At 42.5% G+C, this 19,036-nt stretch overlaps 2 protein-coding genes across 2 annotated transcripts; one reads left to right on the top strand and one right to left on the bottom strand.

The window, feature by feature from the left end:
* Positions 1–7,479: 7,479 nt before the first annotated feature.
* LOC110934197 lies at positions 7,480–8,439 on the bottom strand. The gene has a single exon (XM_022177380.1). It carries the CDS (start codon positions 8,437–8,439, stop codon positions 7,480–7,482), a length of 960 nt encoding a protein of 319 aa, XP_022033072.1.
* An 8,202-nt stretch (positions 8,440–16,641) lies between these two features.
* LOC110934198 (filamin-A-interacting protein 1-like) lies at positions 16,642–17,630 on the top strand. Its single transcript, XM_022177381.1, has 3 exons — positions 16,642–16,974; positions 17,043–17,345; positions 17,412–17,630. Exons 1-3 carry the CDS (start codon positions 16,642–16,644, stop codon positions 17,628–17,630), a joined length of 855 nt encoding a protein of 284 aa, XP_022033073.1.
* Positions 17,631–19,036: the final 1,406 nt, after the last annotated feature.

Below are 19,036 nucleotides of genomic sequence, written 5' to 3'. Positions count from 1 at the left end.
TCGGGAATCCTAACATGACAATCATTCGAAAAGCTAAAACGATAAACACACTTTAACCACCTAAGATTGTTCTTTAACGTGCAATTGATAAATGTCTATGAAAATCCCCTAAAGATAAGTTAGTCATCCGTTAGGAGTTTTCTAATCTCACTTAATCAAGGAAAGTGACACCGATAAACACAATGCAACCACCGAGACAAGCATAAACTAGATTAAATCACAACCGAGTTCATTTTACAAATCTTGTACATAAATTCACCAAGATAGCAATTTTGGCCTAAACTACTAACTAAGCTACCAATTTATGTCAAGAAGTCATAACAACACCATTTAACCCGTTAAGGCCCTTACGTGAGGGAAAGCTTTCTTGATTAACAATAATTACCTCTTATTAAACCACTAACCATTTCTAGTGTCATGGTGCACACATTTTAAGCAAGTTAAACTAGTTAAGCAAGTTTAAAGTCTACTAATACATGATTAATTAAGCATCTTCTTGCAAATATCTCAACTAACCACATACTAATCATCCAAGATAATTACTTATAATCAAGAAATCAACATCAATAAACAAGGTTGCAAACTAATCATCAAGGATTAACATAGAAAATGCTTCAAAGTGTCATTACAAACATAATTAACATACTAATGGTTGTAATTAAGCAAGGAATACTAGTGTTTTTGCCCTTAGGCTTACAATAATACATAATCATCAATCTTAAATGCTTGAAACAAGAACAAAAACATGGAAAGATTGAAGAATCAAACCATAAACAAGCACAAGATTGAGAATTCGGATAGTAACGGGGCTAAACGGCACAAGATGGCTTGAATCCGGGTAAAAAGCAAAGCCTCCAGAGCCTGAAAATCGCCTGTGAAACTCCCCAAAAGTCCACAATTGCCAAATGAAAGCTGTCTTCTGTTTTTTTATAACTTTTTCAGATCACACGGTCGTGCCATTAAAGTGCACGACCGTTCACTTTTAAATCACTGTTCACCATGCTGTGTGACATCAGCAGATCTTGACCGGTCTTCGTAGTCGCACGGTCGTTCCATCTATTGCACGAGCGTGCATTTCCGGGTTTAGAATGGCATGACCAACTGCACTGGTGGTGTAGCTCCGGGCTGGGGTTGATCATCGCATCCGCACGGGAGTGCCTCCAGATGAACGGTCATGCATTGCCGAAGTTACCTTGCACTCCTGATCGCACTGGCTATGCAATGCCGACCCGAGCCCTGTTGTCGGATCCGCACGGTGGTGCCACCAGTTGCATGGTCGTGCAAATCGCCCAGGTTAGAATTCTTCACAGAATCTTCGCAGCTCAGCCGTGTCGCCCGGAAAATCCTCGTTTTCATCATCTTCTTGTTCGGCACGCAGTTTTAGGCCTGTAAACACAAATACACCCAATTCAGTATCCGATTCTCAGTTTTACGGCCAAAAATGTGTGCAATAGGGGTAAAATAGGGGAATAAAACATAGGTAATTTGGTGAATATCAAACCTCCCCACACTTGAACCTTGCTTGTCCTCAAGCAAGCTAAAATTTAAAATGTAGTAAAAGATAATTTCTAATAAGAACAAGTATTTACCAAATTACCTACTAATACATCTACAAAAGGTTAGCTGGTTTTTCGAAAGACAACATCAATTGATTCAAACCAAACAAGCACATGCAAATATATGTATGGATAACCAAAAAGCCGTGACTTCACTCTGATTGACTTAGCACGCTAATCTTCACACACCTCACAATGTTCACACACACTCGGTTATTTTTGTGAAACATACATAAAATGTGTATGTGTAAACACTCAATGCCTCGACAATGGAACGTGTAGTATCATAAGCTTGTCACAAGATCTCATCTCCACCAACTAACATGCGAAAAAGTGCAAATCAAGAGGTCTTTACGGGTTGTAACGATAGGCTTGGGTGAAGGGTATGGAAAGGGATTTTTAAAGTGACGAAATGGTTAAACTCGGTAATTACGTTTAACAAGCGTAAAATAATAAAACTATACATGCTAACGCCTTAAAAAGGCGACTTTTGTGCTATCGAGCTCATCAACGAGATTTCATCATTTTTGCATTTAAAATTGCTCGAATTTTGTCGACTTTACCCTATTTTAGGGTGTTTAATTTTCTGATTTTTATGATTTTTTTTCAAATATATAATCTAATAGCTTTGTACAATGAACAACAAACTACAAGAAACGCTTGTTAAACGATTTTTAACCGAGTTTTAACACAAAAGGTTTAAAAAATAAAAAGGATAAAGTTGGCTAAGTGGGTGATTTTGTTGGGTAAACAAAGGAAAACACGGGAAAGGCTCAACATGGTTAATCCTAATGGGTAACGTAGGGTTTAGGGAAGCATAACACAAAGAACAAGGCTAACAATAAAGGGGTTCTCTAAGTGCCTCTATCACTTCTACACAGTTTCACACGTTTATGGTCTTAACAAGCATGCTAGTGACAAGTTCTAAACTACACGTGACATCCGGCTCACTCCTACTCCGAAATGAATAAACATATAACAATTTTAAGGCTCAAACATGCTCACATAACGGAAGGAATGGGTAAAAGTGTGAAAATAAACATGCAAGTCTTTCTTTGTTTGTCACGTTTTCTAGTTATCTTTTTCAAAATTTATTTGGCTTGCCGGGTTTTTATCATATCAGAAGCTTTCTAAAACAACAACCAACCGGTTTATTTACTAAAAATATATACAAATTACTGATTTTGATATATATATATATATATATATATAAATATAAATAGAGGACAAACAAAGTCAAAGTCAAAATGTTAAACCCCCTCCCCACACTTGAACTTCGCATTGTCCCCAATGCGAAACCCGAAATATAGAGAAAAAGGAGAATAACACTCCCCTGAAGATGATTAGTCTCCAAAGCTGCTTTTGTGGTGTGCTCCGGTCCAAGACGTGCTTCTAAAATTTGTAATGATGTCACAAAGCAAAGCAAAGCAAGACAAAACAGAAGGCAGAAACAATCTAAACGCAAACAAACCATAATCTACATAAATAAAAAGCATACCAAATATCTATACATGAAACATAGCAAATAAACTAAAATGTCTGAAAAATACAATACATAGACGTGGGTGTTTGAAATGAAAACCAAAATGAACACCCGAAAACATACTACTAACATAACACCACATCCACTAGCTCAGAACTCCCACTACTGATCGTCATCCGCACCTCCTCCTGTGCCGAATGGGCCTGCCCCGCTATAATCGCCTGGGTTCCCGAATGGGAACTGTGGGGGATCGCCAAAGCAGTTGGGGTAGGTGTTCTGAAGCCCCCCAAATATGTATGAAAATCCAGCATGCACCTCCTGGCGCATGAAATCCCCGCATCGCCTCCTGGTTTGCCCTCAGCTGATCATGGTTAATTCGCAGCTGCTCTAGACTGGCCCGCTGCTAATCATGGCTGATCTGCATCTGCTGGAACTGCTCATAAAACTCAGGGTACGAAGGGATGTCGGGAGGCCAGTGCTGGAACTGTTGGGGCTCTGGCTCCTGATGTGGTGGTGTGCGTGGCGGCTGCTGATGCTCCTCATCTCCCATAACCTCATCCTCATCCTCCGGCTCGAGTTGCAACAGGTCCCAGACCTCGTTATTTAGCCCTTTCAACCGATCCCCGTGGTCGGTCTCTGCTATAATCCCCATGGCTTTCAAAGAGCGGATGTCAACATACATACCTTCGGTAACCAACGTAAGACCCTCAACCACCTGGTCAGTCATAATACCCATGTTGTGAGCGTTTTGGGTCACGTACTGGCCACCATGTATCTGACTGTTGGCGGTTCTACCCGAGCTATGCACAAAGTATTCAGCCATCCACATGGCGAGGTTGATGTGTACCCCCTCCGCGAGCGCATAAAGAAATATAATATCCGGTGTTGGACAGTTTCCCAAACTGTCCATGCGCCCTGCAATAGTGTGACTGAAGATGTGATGCAGAACCCGAAGAAAAGGGTCTCGTAATCTTGAAGCTTTTGATACCCTAGGATCATACGGCCCGCCAGTAACAACTCGCGCCCAAAACTCACCCCGCTCGTCTTCGCTGGGGAAGGTTGATTGATTTGTGAAGAGCTCGGTGTTCATGTCTTCATTGGTGTAGATGTCGAGTCTTCGAACTAACCTTCCCACGGTCCAGTTGTGCCACCTTCCACCCAACCTGAAATTTATTCGTTTCTTATAGCGGAAGTCTGGATCTCTACTCGCTCTTGGCTTGTTATACGAGTAGGTAGCAAAGAACTCTAGTGTGAGCTCAAGATAGATCGGCCGGTCAATGTTGACCAACCGCGCAAGCGGAACTGTTAACATGTTCTCGAGCCGGTCACATTGGTTTAACTCTGTAATAACATCCCAATCCAATCTTCTCGGGATTCCGAATTGATCCTGTCTATCCCATAGTGCATTAAGTTTCGGAATGCAAAGATTTTCTCGCTCGTTGTTTGGGTTGAATTGGAGAAACGGATGGTTCATCTGCATGAGGGATGACAGTTAGAACAAGAGAAGCGGAAATAATATCATTCGGAACAGCCTAGCACACAGTTATGAAGGTTCTGTCTTACTGATCTGGGCAATTCACACGGGCGTGCGACCCGACGCACGGTCGTGCGTCACCGAGACCAGTGCCTGTGATCGGAATCTGCCGGCAATGCACGGACAATGCCAAACTCGAACGACCGTGCGACTCTCAGATCACAGCAAAACCTCGTGAACATCCGTAACTGAACGACCGTTCCACTGATGGAACGACCGTGCGACCATGATTTCTGCAGAATTCGAACCCCCAAACCAGAACAGCCAGATTTTTCCAAAAGTTATCAAATTTTTTGGCAAAGAGGGGTTAGAAATCCGACCAGATGTTCACGAATCACATAAATCTTACAAGGGTTAGGGCTTCAATTGTGTTTATGAAGGGAACCCTAAAAAGCCTTGATGAAATCGGACAAATCTACCCTAGAACAAGGATGAAACTAAAAATCGAAGAGAAAAAACATACCGTGCGAAAGGATCTGAGAAACCGTGCGAGAAATGGTGCAATTTTGGGGAAAACTCGGTCTGGAACGGCTGGTGCTACTAGGGTATCGCGAATGAGAATGGGGGCTGCAGATAAGGGCTTTTATATAGCACAAATGACCAAACTGCCCTTGGTCAGTCGCACGGTCGTGCGACCAGACGCACGGTCGTGCGTCGCCGACATTGACCGATCCTGGCACGATGACCTCGGCAATGCACAGGGGGTGCGACTCTAGGTGCTGGCTCACAATCGCACGGGCGTGCGGTCCGTGGCACGGTCGTGCCAAATCTGCAGATCAGTAAGTTTGCTACAGAAACCATTTTCAGCTGTCTTTTTTACCGTTTTACGCCATTTTTGCACTACGCTAACTGTTTTAACATTATTTCAACATAGATCCTTCGCTCGGCACGTTTAAAAACTGTACAAACTTACGAAGTCTACAAAACACGCCAAAAACACATAAAAACGGCAAAAACAAAAATATGGACAATTTTACCCCTAAAGCGCCAAAGACGCTCTTGCTACATTTTTTATCCTCGAGTTAGTAGCGTAAACTCTCCTCCCCACACTTAAGATGTATGCGGGGTGTGGAGCTCGATAACCTCCACCGCCGACTCGATCGGCCCAGCAACGTAAAGCTTCAAGCGATGACCATTACCTTGAAAATTACGTCGTCCGCGTTCTCAATTGCGACAGTACCATATGGAAATACCTCCTTTACCATGTACGGACCCGTCCAACGCGAATGCAATTTTCCCGGAAATAAACGCAACCTCGAGTTGTAGAGTAAAACAAGATCTCCCGCTTGGAATTGTTTATGGTCCTTCAAGCGTTTGTCATGCAATCTCTTGGTGCGCTCTTTGTACAACACGGAGTTCTCATAAGCGTGTTGTCGTAGCTCCTTTAACTCGTGAATCTGAAGGAACCGGGCTTCACCTCCGGTTTTTAGATCCAGATTTGTAGTTTTTAGAGCCCACATCGCCTTGTGCTCCAACTCCACAGGTAAATGACATGCCTTTCCGTAAACAAGCCTAAAGGGAGTAGTCCTAATAGGCATCTTATAAGCCATACGGAAAGCCCAAAGCGCTTCATCCAGTTTGTCTGACCAATCCTTGCGGTTTGAATCCACCGACCGCTCAAGGATTCTTTTCAACCCCGGTTCGTGACCTCCACTTGCCCACTTGTTTGTGGATGATAGGGCGTGGATAAACCGTGATGCACACCATAACGGGACAAAGCTCTCTCAAGCTGAGTGTTGCAAAAGTGTGTCCCTCTGTCACTGATAAGCGCCTTTGGTGCACCAAACCGGGCAAACAAACTCTTCAGAAACCTCACAACTACCCTGGCATCATTGGTGGGTAAGGCATGTGCCTCCGCCCACTTCGATACATAATCCACAGCAACCAGGATATATTTGTTTCCTCGTGATGGGGGAAATGGTCCCATGAAGTCTATCCCCTCGATATCAAAGACTTCACATACCTGTATCCCAGTTTTGAGGTATTTGGTATGTGGGGACCAAACACAGATCGATTAATGCCCCACACCTATAAACTGTGATCGTCTTGCCTTTAGGTAAGTCGCTAATGATCTCAACCTTATCATCACAATAACAATAATATAATCCAATGCACTCATCAGTATAATAAAACTCCAAAATATGTTAGATAGAAATTCACCTTAAACTTACAAATCTAAGAGAACCTAAATTAAATCAAAACAATTAAAATTTCTACAGTATTGAATTTCGATATCAAACTCCTGCAACAATAAGATCCATCTGATGAGATGCGGTTTGGCGTCCTGTTTGCTGAAAAGATATCTGATGGCTGCATGATCAGTATACACAATTGTCTTAGAAAGCACCAAATACGATCTAAATTTGTCAAATGCGAAAACAACCGCCAAGAGCTCTTTTTCCGTCATGGTATAATTCTCCTGAGCGTCGTGAAGAGTCTTGCTCGCATAATAGATCGGGTGAAAGTGCTTTTCTTTCTTCTGTCCTAAAACGGCCCCTATACCGAAATCGCTCGCATCGCACATAATCTCAAGTGGCAGACTCCAGTCAGGCTAACAGACATATTTCCGATCAAACAAGGAAGCGTGAAGCTGCCAGGATCTCCCATTTTCGTGGGCAGACGATTTTGAAGGATTGCAGAGCAGCTTTCGTTCATCCCACACAGGACATATCCTCAAGCTTCTGCTTATTTGAGAGGATGTCCTTCAAGAATTTTGCATATTTCGGCATCTGGGCCAAGGCTTCAACAAACGGTATGTTTATATGCAGTTGCTTAAACATTTCAAGAAACTTACTGTATTGTTCTTCGTTTTTCTGTTTCTTCAGCCGGCCCGGGTATGGAACTGGAGGAGTGTACTCTTTGACTGGCTCCTGGACTTGTGCTGTACTTGCTGGGACTCGCCTAGCTTACACCTCATCCGGTGTATCAGTCGGGACCGCTTCAGTGATCGGTGGTGAGTCCGATATGTTGGGTCTTGTCGTCTTGCCACTCCTAGTCATAACCGCATTTACGTGCCCGCGCGGATTTGGCTCTGTGTTACCTGGAAGACCACCTGGGGGTCTCTCCAACATCATCTTCATCAGCTGACCAACCTGGTTCTCGATATTCTGAATTGATGCTTTTTGACTCCTAATTTCTCCCTCATGAACTAGAAAACGATCTTCGCTTTGTTGATATCGTTTTTCAGCCAATTGATTTGCACTCGTGGAGCTACTAAGAAGCTGAGCTATCATTTCCTCCAGCTTAGAACTTGACTGAGGGGCTTGCTGCTGGGGACTACTCCCTGTGCCCTGATTCTGATATGAGTATGGACGAGGCTGGAAAGATTGGTTGTATGACTGGAATTGCTGACCGTGAGCCTGCTGCGGCGCTGGAGCGCGCTGGGCAAATCCTAGTGGGTTCTGATTACCCACATTCACTCGCCACCCAAAATTTGGGTGATTCCTCCAACCCGGGTTGTAGGTATTGTTGTACGGGTTGTTCTGCGGCCTCACCTGATTACTCACAAAATCCACTTCTTCTTGGCCCTCATATACAACTCCCTGAAAACATGCACCAAGCTCGTGTGACACTCCGCACTGGTCACATCCTGAGCTAGCTTGCGCAGCCATCTGGAACTTATCAAACTTCACCGAAAGAGCTGAGATTTGTGCAGTAATTGTTGTGTAGTCGTCCACCACGTGAACTCCTGGGCGAGATGATGATGATGATGTCCGACCTCTCTCTCCTTCACGATGCGAACTAGACTTCAATGCAGCCTTCTCTATGATAGCATAAGCTTCATTCGGCGTCTTCGTTCCTAGATCGCCTCCTGCATTCACATCCAATCTCTCCTGCGTATCGTAATTAAGGCCTTGGTAGAACATCAGTTGTCTTTTGGAGAAACCATGGTGTGGAACATCAAGTAACAAATCTTTAAACCGCTCCCAGGCCACGTGCAACGACTCTCCCTCATCTTGGCGAAAAGTCACAATCCGGTTTCTCAACTTGGTTGTTTTTTTCAGGCGGAAAGTATTTTTGCATGAATAACTCCGCCAGCTCATTCCAGGTCCTGATGGACCCGGCTGGAAGTGACATCAGCCATGCTCTCGCTTTGTCACGCAGTGAGAATGGAAACAACCTCAACCGAACAGCATCTTTCGAAACATTTCTGATCTTGAACGTCGAACAAACTTCAAGAAAAGCCGCTATATGTCGTCCGGGATCTTCATGCTCGCGCCCGTCAAATTGCACCAAATTCTGCACCATATTAATAATACTAGATTTAATTTCAAAAGTAGGTGCATCTATAGTAGGTCTACTAATACTGGGCTCCAAGCCTGTTCCTTCGGGCTGATTCGATTCATTCAAAGGTTGCTCGTCGTCCGCCATGATTGCGTCTCCTTCGTCCCCTGAGCCCTCGGCTTCAGCGGGTACCACCTGCTTCAGCTCACCAGCTGCGAGCAGCAGCCCAACCGCACGAGACCTCTCGCGAAGACGTCTCCTCAGATCACGCTCAGGTTCTTCAGAAGGCTCAACAGCGTCTGGAGCGGGGGTTGAGGACATCAACCTGCAAACGAAAAATAGACACAATGAATAAATTATTACTATTATATTAGGGATGTTTTTTTTTTTTTTTGCTGCTGTAATAAAACAGATTTTATGTAAAAGTGGGCTGAAAATTTTATAAAAATCCGAAAATGGGCCCAAAATTTTGTAAAAATCAAAACAATAAAAATGATCGAACCGGCTAGTATAAAAATGATTTTTCGGAGCCAAAAACTCAAAGAATAAATAAATAAATAGTCCGAATTCGAACAAATAAATGGAATAAAAATTTACAAGAGTTTAAAATGAGCTTGAAAACGAATAAATTAAATCAAAAACAAGAAATATTAACAAATAAATAAACGAATTTATCCTTGAGAGGTTCATTACACACCCATGTATCTAGCCAAAATCGAATTTGGCAACCGTCTCCTAGCTTTCCACATATCATATTATTGAAACCAATGCCATCGACTTTAAACTTGTTCCAAAATGAAACGCAAGTTTTCCAAGTACCCGTGTAAGCATTATTGACCGGAGCAACTCCCCAACTACGAGAAGAGCCATGAATGGCGACTGACGTGTGCGCGTATATACATGTTTTTACAAAGAATATAACACACGATACGGTTTTAAATTTATAAAAATGATTTATACTTCAACATTAAAACACATACGAAAGGACAAGTGTACCCCGTCATATATGTAGTAAAGTATCGGTAAGAACCAAGTGTCGATCCAAGGATGTGGGCGGAGAAATAATACTAGACCTTTGTCATTAAACTACCAATAGGACGATAAGTGAGTGATTTTTCTAAAAACTAAAATAAGCATAAAAAAATATTTATAAAAACATAATAGACTCCAAATAAGAAAATAAATATACAGCCTTGCTTTATACACAACCAAAGTATATGAACTAAGTCGGTTTTGTCACTTAAAACATTTGGTCAATTTTCCATTTTCAAGACAATTAGTATCCCTTTCGGGAATCCTAACATGACAATCATTCGGAAAGCTAAAACGATAAACACACTTTAACAACCTAAGATTGTTCTTTAACGTGCAATTGATAAATGTCTATGAAAATCCCCTAAAGATAAGTTAGTCATCCGTTAGGAGTTTTCTAACCTCACTTAATCAAGGAAAGTGACACCGATAAACACAATGCAACCACCGAGACAAGCATAAACTAGATTAAATCATAACCGAGTTCATTTTACAAATCTTGTACATAAATTCACCAACATAGCAATTTTGGCCTAAACTACTAACTAGGCTACCGATTTATGTCAAGAATTCATAACAACACCATTTAACCCGTTAAGGCCCTTACGTGAGGGAAAGCTTTCTTGATTAACAATAATTACCCCTTATTAAACCACTAACCATTTCTAGTGTCATGGTGCACACATTTTAAACAAGTTAAACTAGTTAAGCAAGTTTAAAGTCTACTAATACATGATTAATTAAGCATCTTCTTGCAAATATCTCAACTAACCACATACTAATCATCCAAGATAATTACTTATAATCAAGAAATCAACATCAATAAACAAGGTTGCAAACTAATCATCAACGATTAACATAGAAAATGCTTCAAAGTGTCATTACAAACATAATTAACATACTAATGGTTGTAATTAAGCAAGGAATACTAGTGTTTTTGCCCTTAGGCTTACAATAATACATAATCATCAATCTTAAATGCTTGAAACAAGAACAAAAACATGGAAAGATTGAAGAATCAAACCATAAACAAGCACAAGATTGAGAATCCGGATAGTAACGGGGCTAAACGGCACAAGATGGCTTGAATCCGGGTAAAAAGCAAAGCCTCCGGAGCCTGAAAATCGCCTGTGAAGCTCCCCAAAAGTCCAGAATTGCCAAATGAAAGTTGTCTTCTGTTTTTTTATAACCTTTTCAGATCGCACGGTCGTGCCATTAAAGTGCACGACCGTTCACTTTTAAATCACTCTTCACCATGCTGTGTGACATCAGCAGATCTTGACCGGTCTTCGTAGTCGCACGGTCATTCTATCTATTGCACGAGCGTGCATTTCCGGGTTTAGAATGGCACGACCAACTACACTAGTGGTGCAGCTCCAGGCTGGGGTTGATCATCGCATCCGCACGGGAGTGCCTCCAGATGAACAGTCGTGCATTGCCGAAGTTACCTTGCACTCCTGATCGCACTGGCTGTGCAATGCCGAGCTGAGCCTTGTTGTCGGATCCGCACTGTGGTGCCACCAGTTGCACGGTCGTGCAACTCGCCCAGGTCAAAATTCTTCACAGAATCTTCGCAGCTCAGCCGTGTCGCCCGGGAAATCCTCGTTTTCATCATCTTCTTGTTCGGCACGCAGTTTTAGGTCTGTAAACACAAATACACCCAATTCAGTATCTGATTCTCGGTTTTACGACCAAAAACGCGTAAAATAGGGGTAAAATGGGGGAATAAAACATAGGTAATTTGGTGAATATCAGCGGCGACCACTTTTCTCCACATCATATTATGTTCATTATAAAACCGCCATAACCATTTTCCTATTAACGCATTATTATTCAACTCCAAAAACGCTATACCCAATCCTCCATTGCTAATTGGTTTTTACTATTTTTCTCTTTTGAGAAGCAAATTTCCTTTTATACTACTAGGAGGATAGGATACCTACAAGATACGACTAGAGCGAAACATCGCATTGTGATACTCGTTTTTTATAGTTTATTATTATTATTATTATTATTATTATTATTATTATTATTATTATTATTATATTTATTATAGCATCATTGTGATAGATATATATCAAAAACAAAATCACCAGGTAATCCATTTCACTGTGTTGTGCATGGTTCGGTTATTATCTTCAACCGAAGCCGAAACCAAAGTAATTGGTTAGTCTATTTTATTAATCAATCAGTTTTCGGTTAATCACTTCAATTTATTCGTTTAAATTGACGATTTTTGGTTTCGTTAATTTAATTTCACTTAATAGCAAAAATCAAATTTGGGCTAAAACTTTTGCTTAAAAATATATGAAATTGAGGTATAATACATTGAATGAAATTATAAATATATGAATGAAGCTATAAAATATGAAATATATGAACTGGAGGTATAAAGGCTAGAAATATATGAAAATATGAATGATTGGGTTCGGTTCAGCTAATTTTGGTTAAACGAGAGTACAAAAAAATTGATAACCGGTTTTTGGTTAATTCGGTTTTAAGTTTTCACTTAATTCAGTTTTTGTTTGATTTCGGTTTCGTGTGTTTTTCAGTTTGGTTTACATTAACGATTTAGTTATTGCGCACCAATAACTGGTTTTGGTTAATAACCGAGGGTTAGGATATAATAGAAAGTTTTTTTTTGGCTAGGAAGTAATCTTAACCATCAATTGATTTAATCAATGGCTAAGATTAAATGAGTGAAATTGAAGTTCAAAAAAGAGGCGCGTGGGTTTGTGTAAGGGGATTGTAGTCAATGCAGGACAATAGTTTCTCTCTCCTCTAATTTCTCCCCGTTTTTTAAACGTTAATAACTTTTTCATACGACATTATTTTTTTTTATAAAAATTGCACCAAAAAACGAGCGTTTTTTAATCTTTAAAACGATATACTATTGCTATATTTTCGAATTTTTTTTGAAAACCCAGTTACGTAAAACGCAATGGAAAAAAACGTAAAAATGATTTTTTTCTAAAACGCAATGCACCAAAAACACAAAGAAATCTCTTATTTCTAAAACGCAATGGCCAGAAAACACAAAGAAATGTATTATTTCTAAAACGCAATAGCCTAAAAACACAAAAGAAAGTGTACTTTCTAAAACGCAGTGGACTGAAAACACATAAAAATATGTTTTACCTAAAACGCAATGCACCAAAAACACAAAGAAATGTCTTATTTCTAAAACGCAATGGCCAGAAAACACTTCAAAAATGTGTTTTTCTAAAACGCAATAGACTGAAAACACATAAAAATGTGTTTTGCCTAAAACGCAATGGACTAAAAACACTTCAAAATGTGTTTTTCTAAAACGCAATGGCTAGAAAACACATAAAAATGTGTTTTACCTAAAATGCAATGACTAAAAACACTTCAAAAATGTGTTTTTCTAAAACGCAATGGACTGAAAACACATAAAAATGTGTTTTACCTAAAATGCAATGACTAAAAACACTTCAAAAATATGTTTGTCTAAAACGTAATGGCCAGAAAACACATAAAAATGTCTTATTTCTAAAACACAATGGCCTAAAAACAGAAAAGAAAGTGTTCTCTCTGAACCAGGAAGTAGGAGATAAAAAACTGTCTACGAAAATGAGGCAATTTCCAGATAATTAAATTTTCTGATGCAGTTTTATTAAAGCAATTTAATCAAAAAAAATTTCCAAGCTGACCTGGCAGCTCGACCCCAGCCAGGGGCTCTGCCCCTTGGACCCTGCCAAGGGCTGCCATCCCTTAGACCCTGCTCCCGGACCCCCGCCAAGATCGTAAAATGCAAAGACTCAATTCAAAAACACAGATCGTAAAAATGCAATTTAAAAAATTCTTACACAGATCGAAGCCGATTTCTTTAGATTTCTTCACCGATTGACGAAATTTGAATGTTAGAAACACCTGTCAGGGATCGAATCGAGTGATTTGCTTCAAAATCACAGGAAAAAATGAGATATTGTATGAAATTAAACTGGGTTTCTTCAAAAAAGTTGAAGAACATGTTGATTGGGTGTTGAATCATTGATTAGTGACGAAAATCGCACTATAATGTAGTGATTATTGAGATAGAAAGTGAAGAAAAGGTTGAAGATGGTGGGTTTTGAAGATTGTGGGTTTTGAACTTAAAGAGAGAAGAAGAAGGAAGAAGATTGGGTAACTGAAGAAACACGTAACTAATCTTAAGGATAATTAGTTTGGTTTATGTTTCTACCATAAGGGTTAATCTTCTTTGATTTCTTGAGCTCCTTAATGACTGATTATCCTGCAAAACAGAACACCGTTAGCTCATTAAGAGGGGAGTATGGGGTTTCCCTCTTAACCAGGCTCCGACGTGAGAATAAGTAACTATCTCGAGGAGATTAAAGTGAGTAAAGAGTGAGAGTAGAGGGAATATAATGAATTAACCTGTGAATGAAGTGTTCTATTTATAGCCGGAGTGGTGTAAAGGATGTGGGCTGATGGGCCTTGGGCCAGAAGACGACAATAGAATGGATATGCCTTTTGTCTCACTGGTGTCGACCGTTAGTGTCTTCTGGACGTTTCTTGGTGCTGGCGCACCATGAGTGAAGCCACGTGTCGCTGTTGTCGATCTCTGTCATCAGCCAGTTAGTGGAGATCGTGGGGCAGGTGTCTTTGCCCCGTGATTGGTGCCCCGTAGGCGTCCTTGAGTACTTTTTGTCTCCTGCTCGTCAGATGATCGTGGTGCACGATTAAGCAGAGCCATATCTCCCAGATGAGCCCTCCTGGGATGGTCCGAGTTCGACACTTCGAGTTCCTTTGTCGAGCTCATGGTATGGAACCTACTGTGGAAAGGTTCCGGGTCTTCTATCAGCTCATTAGGAATATGGGATTTTATTCTTTCGCCAGTCGAGGTGCGGCAAAGAAGATACTCCTGAACCCTCCCAAGAGTTTCCATGACTGGAAACCAAAGTTCTTTTATATTCGCGAGGAGGTTATGCCGATCGCCATGACTTTTCGTGCCTGGTCTGAACCGATATTGAAGGAAGATCTGCCAATTCCGAAGCATGAGAATTGGTATCAGCAGCTTACTCCTACCCCAAACCGAGTGTTTGATGAGAATGTTCTGGTAGCTGCGGGCATGAGTGATCAATGGGCGCCGGATAGCAAGGATGTTCCGGTATTGAAGCTTAATGACCAAGGTTAGTCACTTCATTCCTTTTGACTTTAATTTCTTTGTAGCCTGTTTTAATCATGTACCTACGCGTGCAGAAGTGCAACTGTACCAAGCTGCCTTCTCAACCTTTGGAGGGTTAATGGGCGCGCGCCCACTTAGAGCGGGGGAGGAATATTGGTACGACCAGATCAAGGGTTACTTCATGTACCTAGTTGCTGATGCTTTTGCCGACCCACCTACCTCCACTGAAGGTGCGCATATTCCTAAACCTCGCCCTCTGCGCGCTTTGACTTCTGTTGGGAAAGAGATTGTTTATCTCTCCAGCGAGGAGTCTGTTGGATCTTCCAATGGTGAGTTAAGTTCCTAGTCTACCATCTTTGCAGGTGTACTGCGCGATTTGGGTATTGACCTGGAGGAGAAGAAGAAGAAGCCGAAGAAGAAGAAAGGCGTCACCCTTGATGCTGACGTGACTAGCCGGAAAAGTGGAAGTAGTCGCGCAACCACTGTAGTTGCTGATAAAGGTACCTTCCGCCTTCGACAAAGTAGCTTAGAAGATTATGTTCTTATAAGTGATTCATTTGAGGGTTTGTCGCGCATAGGCGAGAAGAAGGCGGGAGCTGCAGGTTCAAGAAGCTCTGGGAGCGCGGGTTCTCGCAACCCTGATGCTGGGACCACCCCGTCTTCTGCTGCGAGGAAGACGACGAAGAGGAGGTAGAAGAGGAAGCTGCGGTGCAGCTGATTAGGAAGAGGAGCAGGGAGGCTGCTCTTGGGGCCTCCATGATGTCGAAGCCTGGTGGCGCTCCTCTAATTGGAAAAAGGAGTAACTTGCACTCTCTTTACAAATTTTCTCCTGATTAGTGTTTTGTTTTTTTCTTGCACTCCTTACTCTTTCTAACATTTTATTTCTGCAGAGGCTGAAAAGAAGGCCCCTGAGAAGAAGGGTGTCACCATTACGGAACCCTCGGAGCCGGTGCTTAAAAGGCCCAAAGTCACCAAGGTTACTATTAAACCTTTCACGGCTCCTCAATCTGCGAAGGAGAAAGAAAAGGCTGTTGAAAAGCCTGTGAAGGAGAAGGAGGTGGAGAGGAAAAAGGTTGCTGATAAGCCACTCACGGAGCCCGAGGAGCCCGAGGTTACTGCCGCTATCCCTCTCGATAAGGCGTAGGGTTCAGAGGCAACTCGTATCACCAGTCTTGACCAGCCCCTACATGCGAGGGGGAAAGGCCCGGAGGTGGAGAAACCTGTTAAGCCCTTGCCCACCAAAGCCCCCGTTCAAACTGCCCAGATAACCTCTGCTGGGAAATTTGGTCCAGCTGCTAAGGAACAAACTGCTGCTGCTGGTGGTGCAAGCGCTGGTTTCGCTGCTGGTCAAGCTGGCGCGGGGAGGCAAGGTGAGATGCCACACTCTCCCATAGGTCCTATGGATACCCTGGGAGACATCTATTACAAGTCGTATACGGAGGAGGGTTGAGGCGACGCTCCGCACCAACTGCCATGGGGTTTGAAACAGAAGGACACTTTTTTGGAATTCGCGCCGTGCCGCGACTGGCTTCTGAACTCCATTCCTCCTGGTGAGGTTAACCGACAAAGGGAGCGAACCCACAGTGCTCTATATCATGCTTACGTTGTTGGTGAAGCCAACACTCGTGCTGCTAACCATCAGATCGTTCGCGAGTGGCGAACCATGGTTAGGGAAAGGGAAGACTGGGAGAAATACCGTGAACGGTTGTTAAAGCAAGTCAAGAATTTTGAGAAGTCGAAAGCTGCCTTTGATGAGGAGAAGGCGAAGTTTGAAACAGACAAGAAAGCGGAGGAGTGGGGCTGTGAGGGCGTTAAGGGCAAACTCCGCGCTGCTGAAGAACTCCTAGCAAAGGAGTGTGCCGACTGGAAGGCGATTTGCGCCAAAGATAATGAGCGCATGTATGCGGCTTGTGCTAAGATTGCCGATCTTGAGAGTCAAGTTGCTGATTTAAAGAAGAAAGTGGAAGGTGCGCAAGCTGCTAAGGAGCAGGCTGAGGTATGTTATTATCCTTTTTTGCTCATGTTTTAGCTTGTAGAATTTTCTAAGTCTTTTACCTCTCGTAGGCTGAGCTTAAAGCGCAAATATCTGGCAAGGATAAAGATCTAGCTGCCAAGGACGTTGAAATTGCTGAGTTGAAGCGTCGCCTGCAAGAGCAGGTTGAGAAAAATGAGTCCTTGGAGATCGATCTTGAAGCTGAAAAGTCCAAAGCTACTACTGCCGAGGAAGCCAAGCGAAAGGCCGAGGAAGCACGTGCCATTAGTTCTTCCGCCCTTAATGTGGTGCAAAATAATTATGCTGAGGTCCAGGGCATTGTGGATACCTTGTCTTCGGAGGCGGAATGGCTGCGTGGCAGGGGATTAGTGCTGGTACTGCCTCTTTAGAACTTGTGTTTTATTTGTTATGAAACGGCCTCTGATTCCGCTTTTTTGTAGATGGCCAACTCCATCTTGAATGTAGGGGAGCTAGATGGAACTGTTGCTGCTCTTATAGATGCCTCGCGCGCGGTTGGTCATCGTGAAGGTTATCTAGAATGTGCGCAACATGCTGAGGAGATTTTTGGGCAAGAGTTTGACAAAAGTCACTGCTCAGTGGCTGATGAGGCTAATGCGGCGTTGACCCGTGCTGAACATGCATATGATCATCTTATTTGATCACGAAGGCTCTAGAGCATGATGACTGGTGTGCTCGCCTTAAGGCTCTCCTGGACCCACCAGAGATGGTTGAAGTATCCGACGAGGAGGAGCCGACGGGCGATGATAGTGAAGGTGGTGGCAACGGCGCTGATGGTGGTGATGACGATGGGGATGGTAATCGACCCGAATAGTGTTAACAGGCTTTGTGCCTTGTAGCTTTGTTTTTAGATTTTAGATGTAACCTTTTTTGCGCGGTCACGCTTGTATAATCGACAATGGTTTGTAATGGTTGCGCTTTTGCGCCTTTTGAATATGATCTTTACGTTTTGCTTTCCCTTTTTCGAGTTACAATTGTTGCACTGTTGCTAGAAACTTTGGTCAAGTTAGCGCGAATAAACGTAAGTGTGGCTCTTGTGTGAGTGAAATTGCCTGGTCTCGCTATGTTCGCGGAGAACCTTGAAGGTATAACTCGATAGCTCGTAATGTACTGCAGTGTTTTCGTGCTAATCAAAAGTTTAACATGCATTTGTAACTAGGAAATATTGTAGAGTAAGAATTCAATATGTAAAAAGCGCTTGTATTAGCAAATTCGTTAGGCCTGTAGCCCCTGTTTACAGCAGTACTCGATAGCTCGTAATGTACTGTAGTGTTTTCGTGCTAATCAAAAGTTTAACATGCATTTGTAACTAGGAAATATTGTAGAGTAAGAATTCAATATGTAAAGAGCGCTTGTATTAGCAAATTCGTTAGGCCTGTAGCCCCTGTTTACAGCAGTACTACATTACATATTTTTCTTGCGCACACCACCTGTAGACACTGACTGCCGTCTAGTGTGGTGGAATTTTGATTCTTCACGGTGTTAAGTCGCCTAAACGTTGACTGCTGTCAAGCATGGCGGTTTTTCCGGTGTTTATTCTTGATAGGTGATGTGGCGAGGCCAGCGATCACCCGCTCCTCTGGATCTTCTTGATGTCCTTGCGCACTTTTTTCAGGAGGTGGTCCAGCTTGCCACTCTTCAGAGCTTTCTCAATTTCTACGCGCAGTTGGATGCAGTCGTTAGTCAAGTGGCTTGTGTCCTTGTGAAATTCACAGAACAGGTTAAGGTCTTAGCCTTTCTTGCTGCGCATTGGTAGTGGATCTTTGACATCCAGCTTCTCTGTGTTGAGGACCTCGAGAGGCGTCTTGGTTAGTTGAGTCCATTTCCTCTCCTGGTGGTCTTCTCTGTCTGTCTTCGTGTGTTGTTCTGTCAATTGTAGCGCGAGCATCCTCCCAACGCCTGCTTTTGTCCTCACTTGATCTTGAACTCCAGTCGGAGTATCTCTTCCTCTTCTCGTGTCTGCTAGAATCGCGCGAGTAATCCCATGAGTAATGATGGGATGAGTGATGCTCTTTAGTGTCATAGCCAGATTTGGACCCACTCAGGG

Source organism: Helianthus annuus, chromosome 6, assembly GCF_002127325.2.
Source record: "Helianthus annuus cultivar XRQ/B chromosome 6, HanXRQr2.0-SUNRISE, whole genome shotgun sequence".
Classification (NCBI taxonomy): domain Eukaryota; kingdom Viridiplantae; phylum Streptophyta; class Magnoliopsida; order Asterales; family Asteraceae; genus Helianthus; species Helianthus annuus.
This window is presented reverse-complemented; position numbering and strand designations above follow the sequence as displayed.

Excerpts from the sequence above, each read along its gene's own strand:
- LOC110934197 (XM_022177380.1), bottom strand. The coding sequence starts at position 8,439 with ATGTTCTACCAAGGCCTTAATTACGATACGCAGGAGAGATTGGATGTG.
- LOC110934198 (XM_022177381.1), top strand. The coding sequence starts at position 16,642 with ATGGTTAGGGAAAGGGAAGACTGGGAGAAATACCGTGAACGGTTGTTA. Across the intron at positions 16,975-17,042 it reads CTGCTAAGGAGCAGGCTGAG|GCTGAGCTTAAAGCGCAAAT; the intron begins GTATGTTATTAT and ends TACCTCTCGTAG. Across the intron at positions 17,346-17,411 it reads GTGGCAGGGGATTAGTGCTG|ATGGCCAACTCCATCTTGAA; the intron begins GTACTGCCTCTT and ends GCTTTTTTGTAG.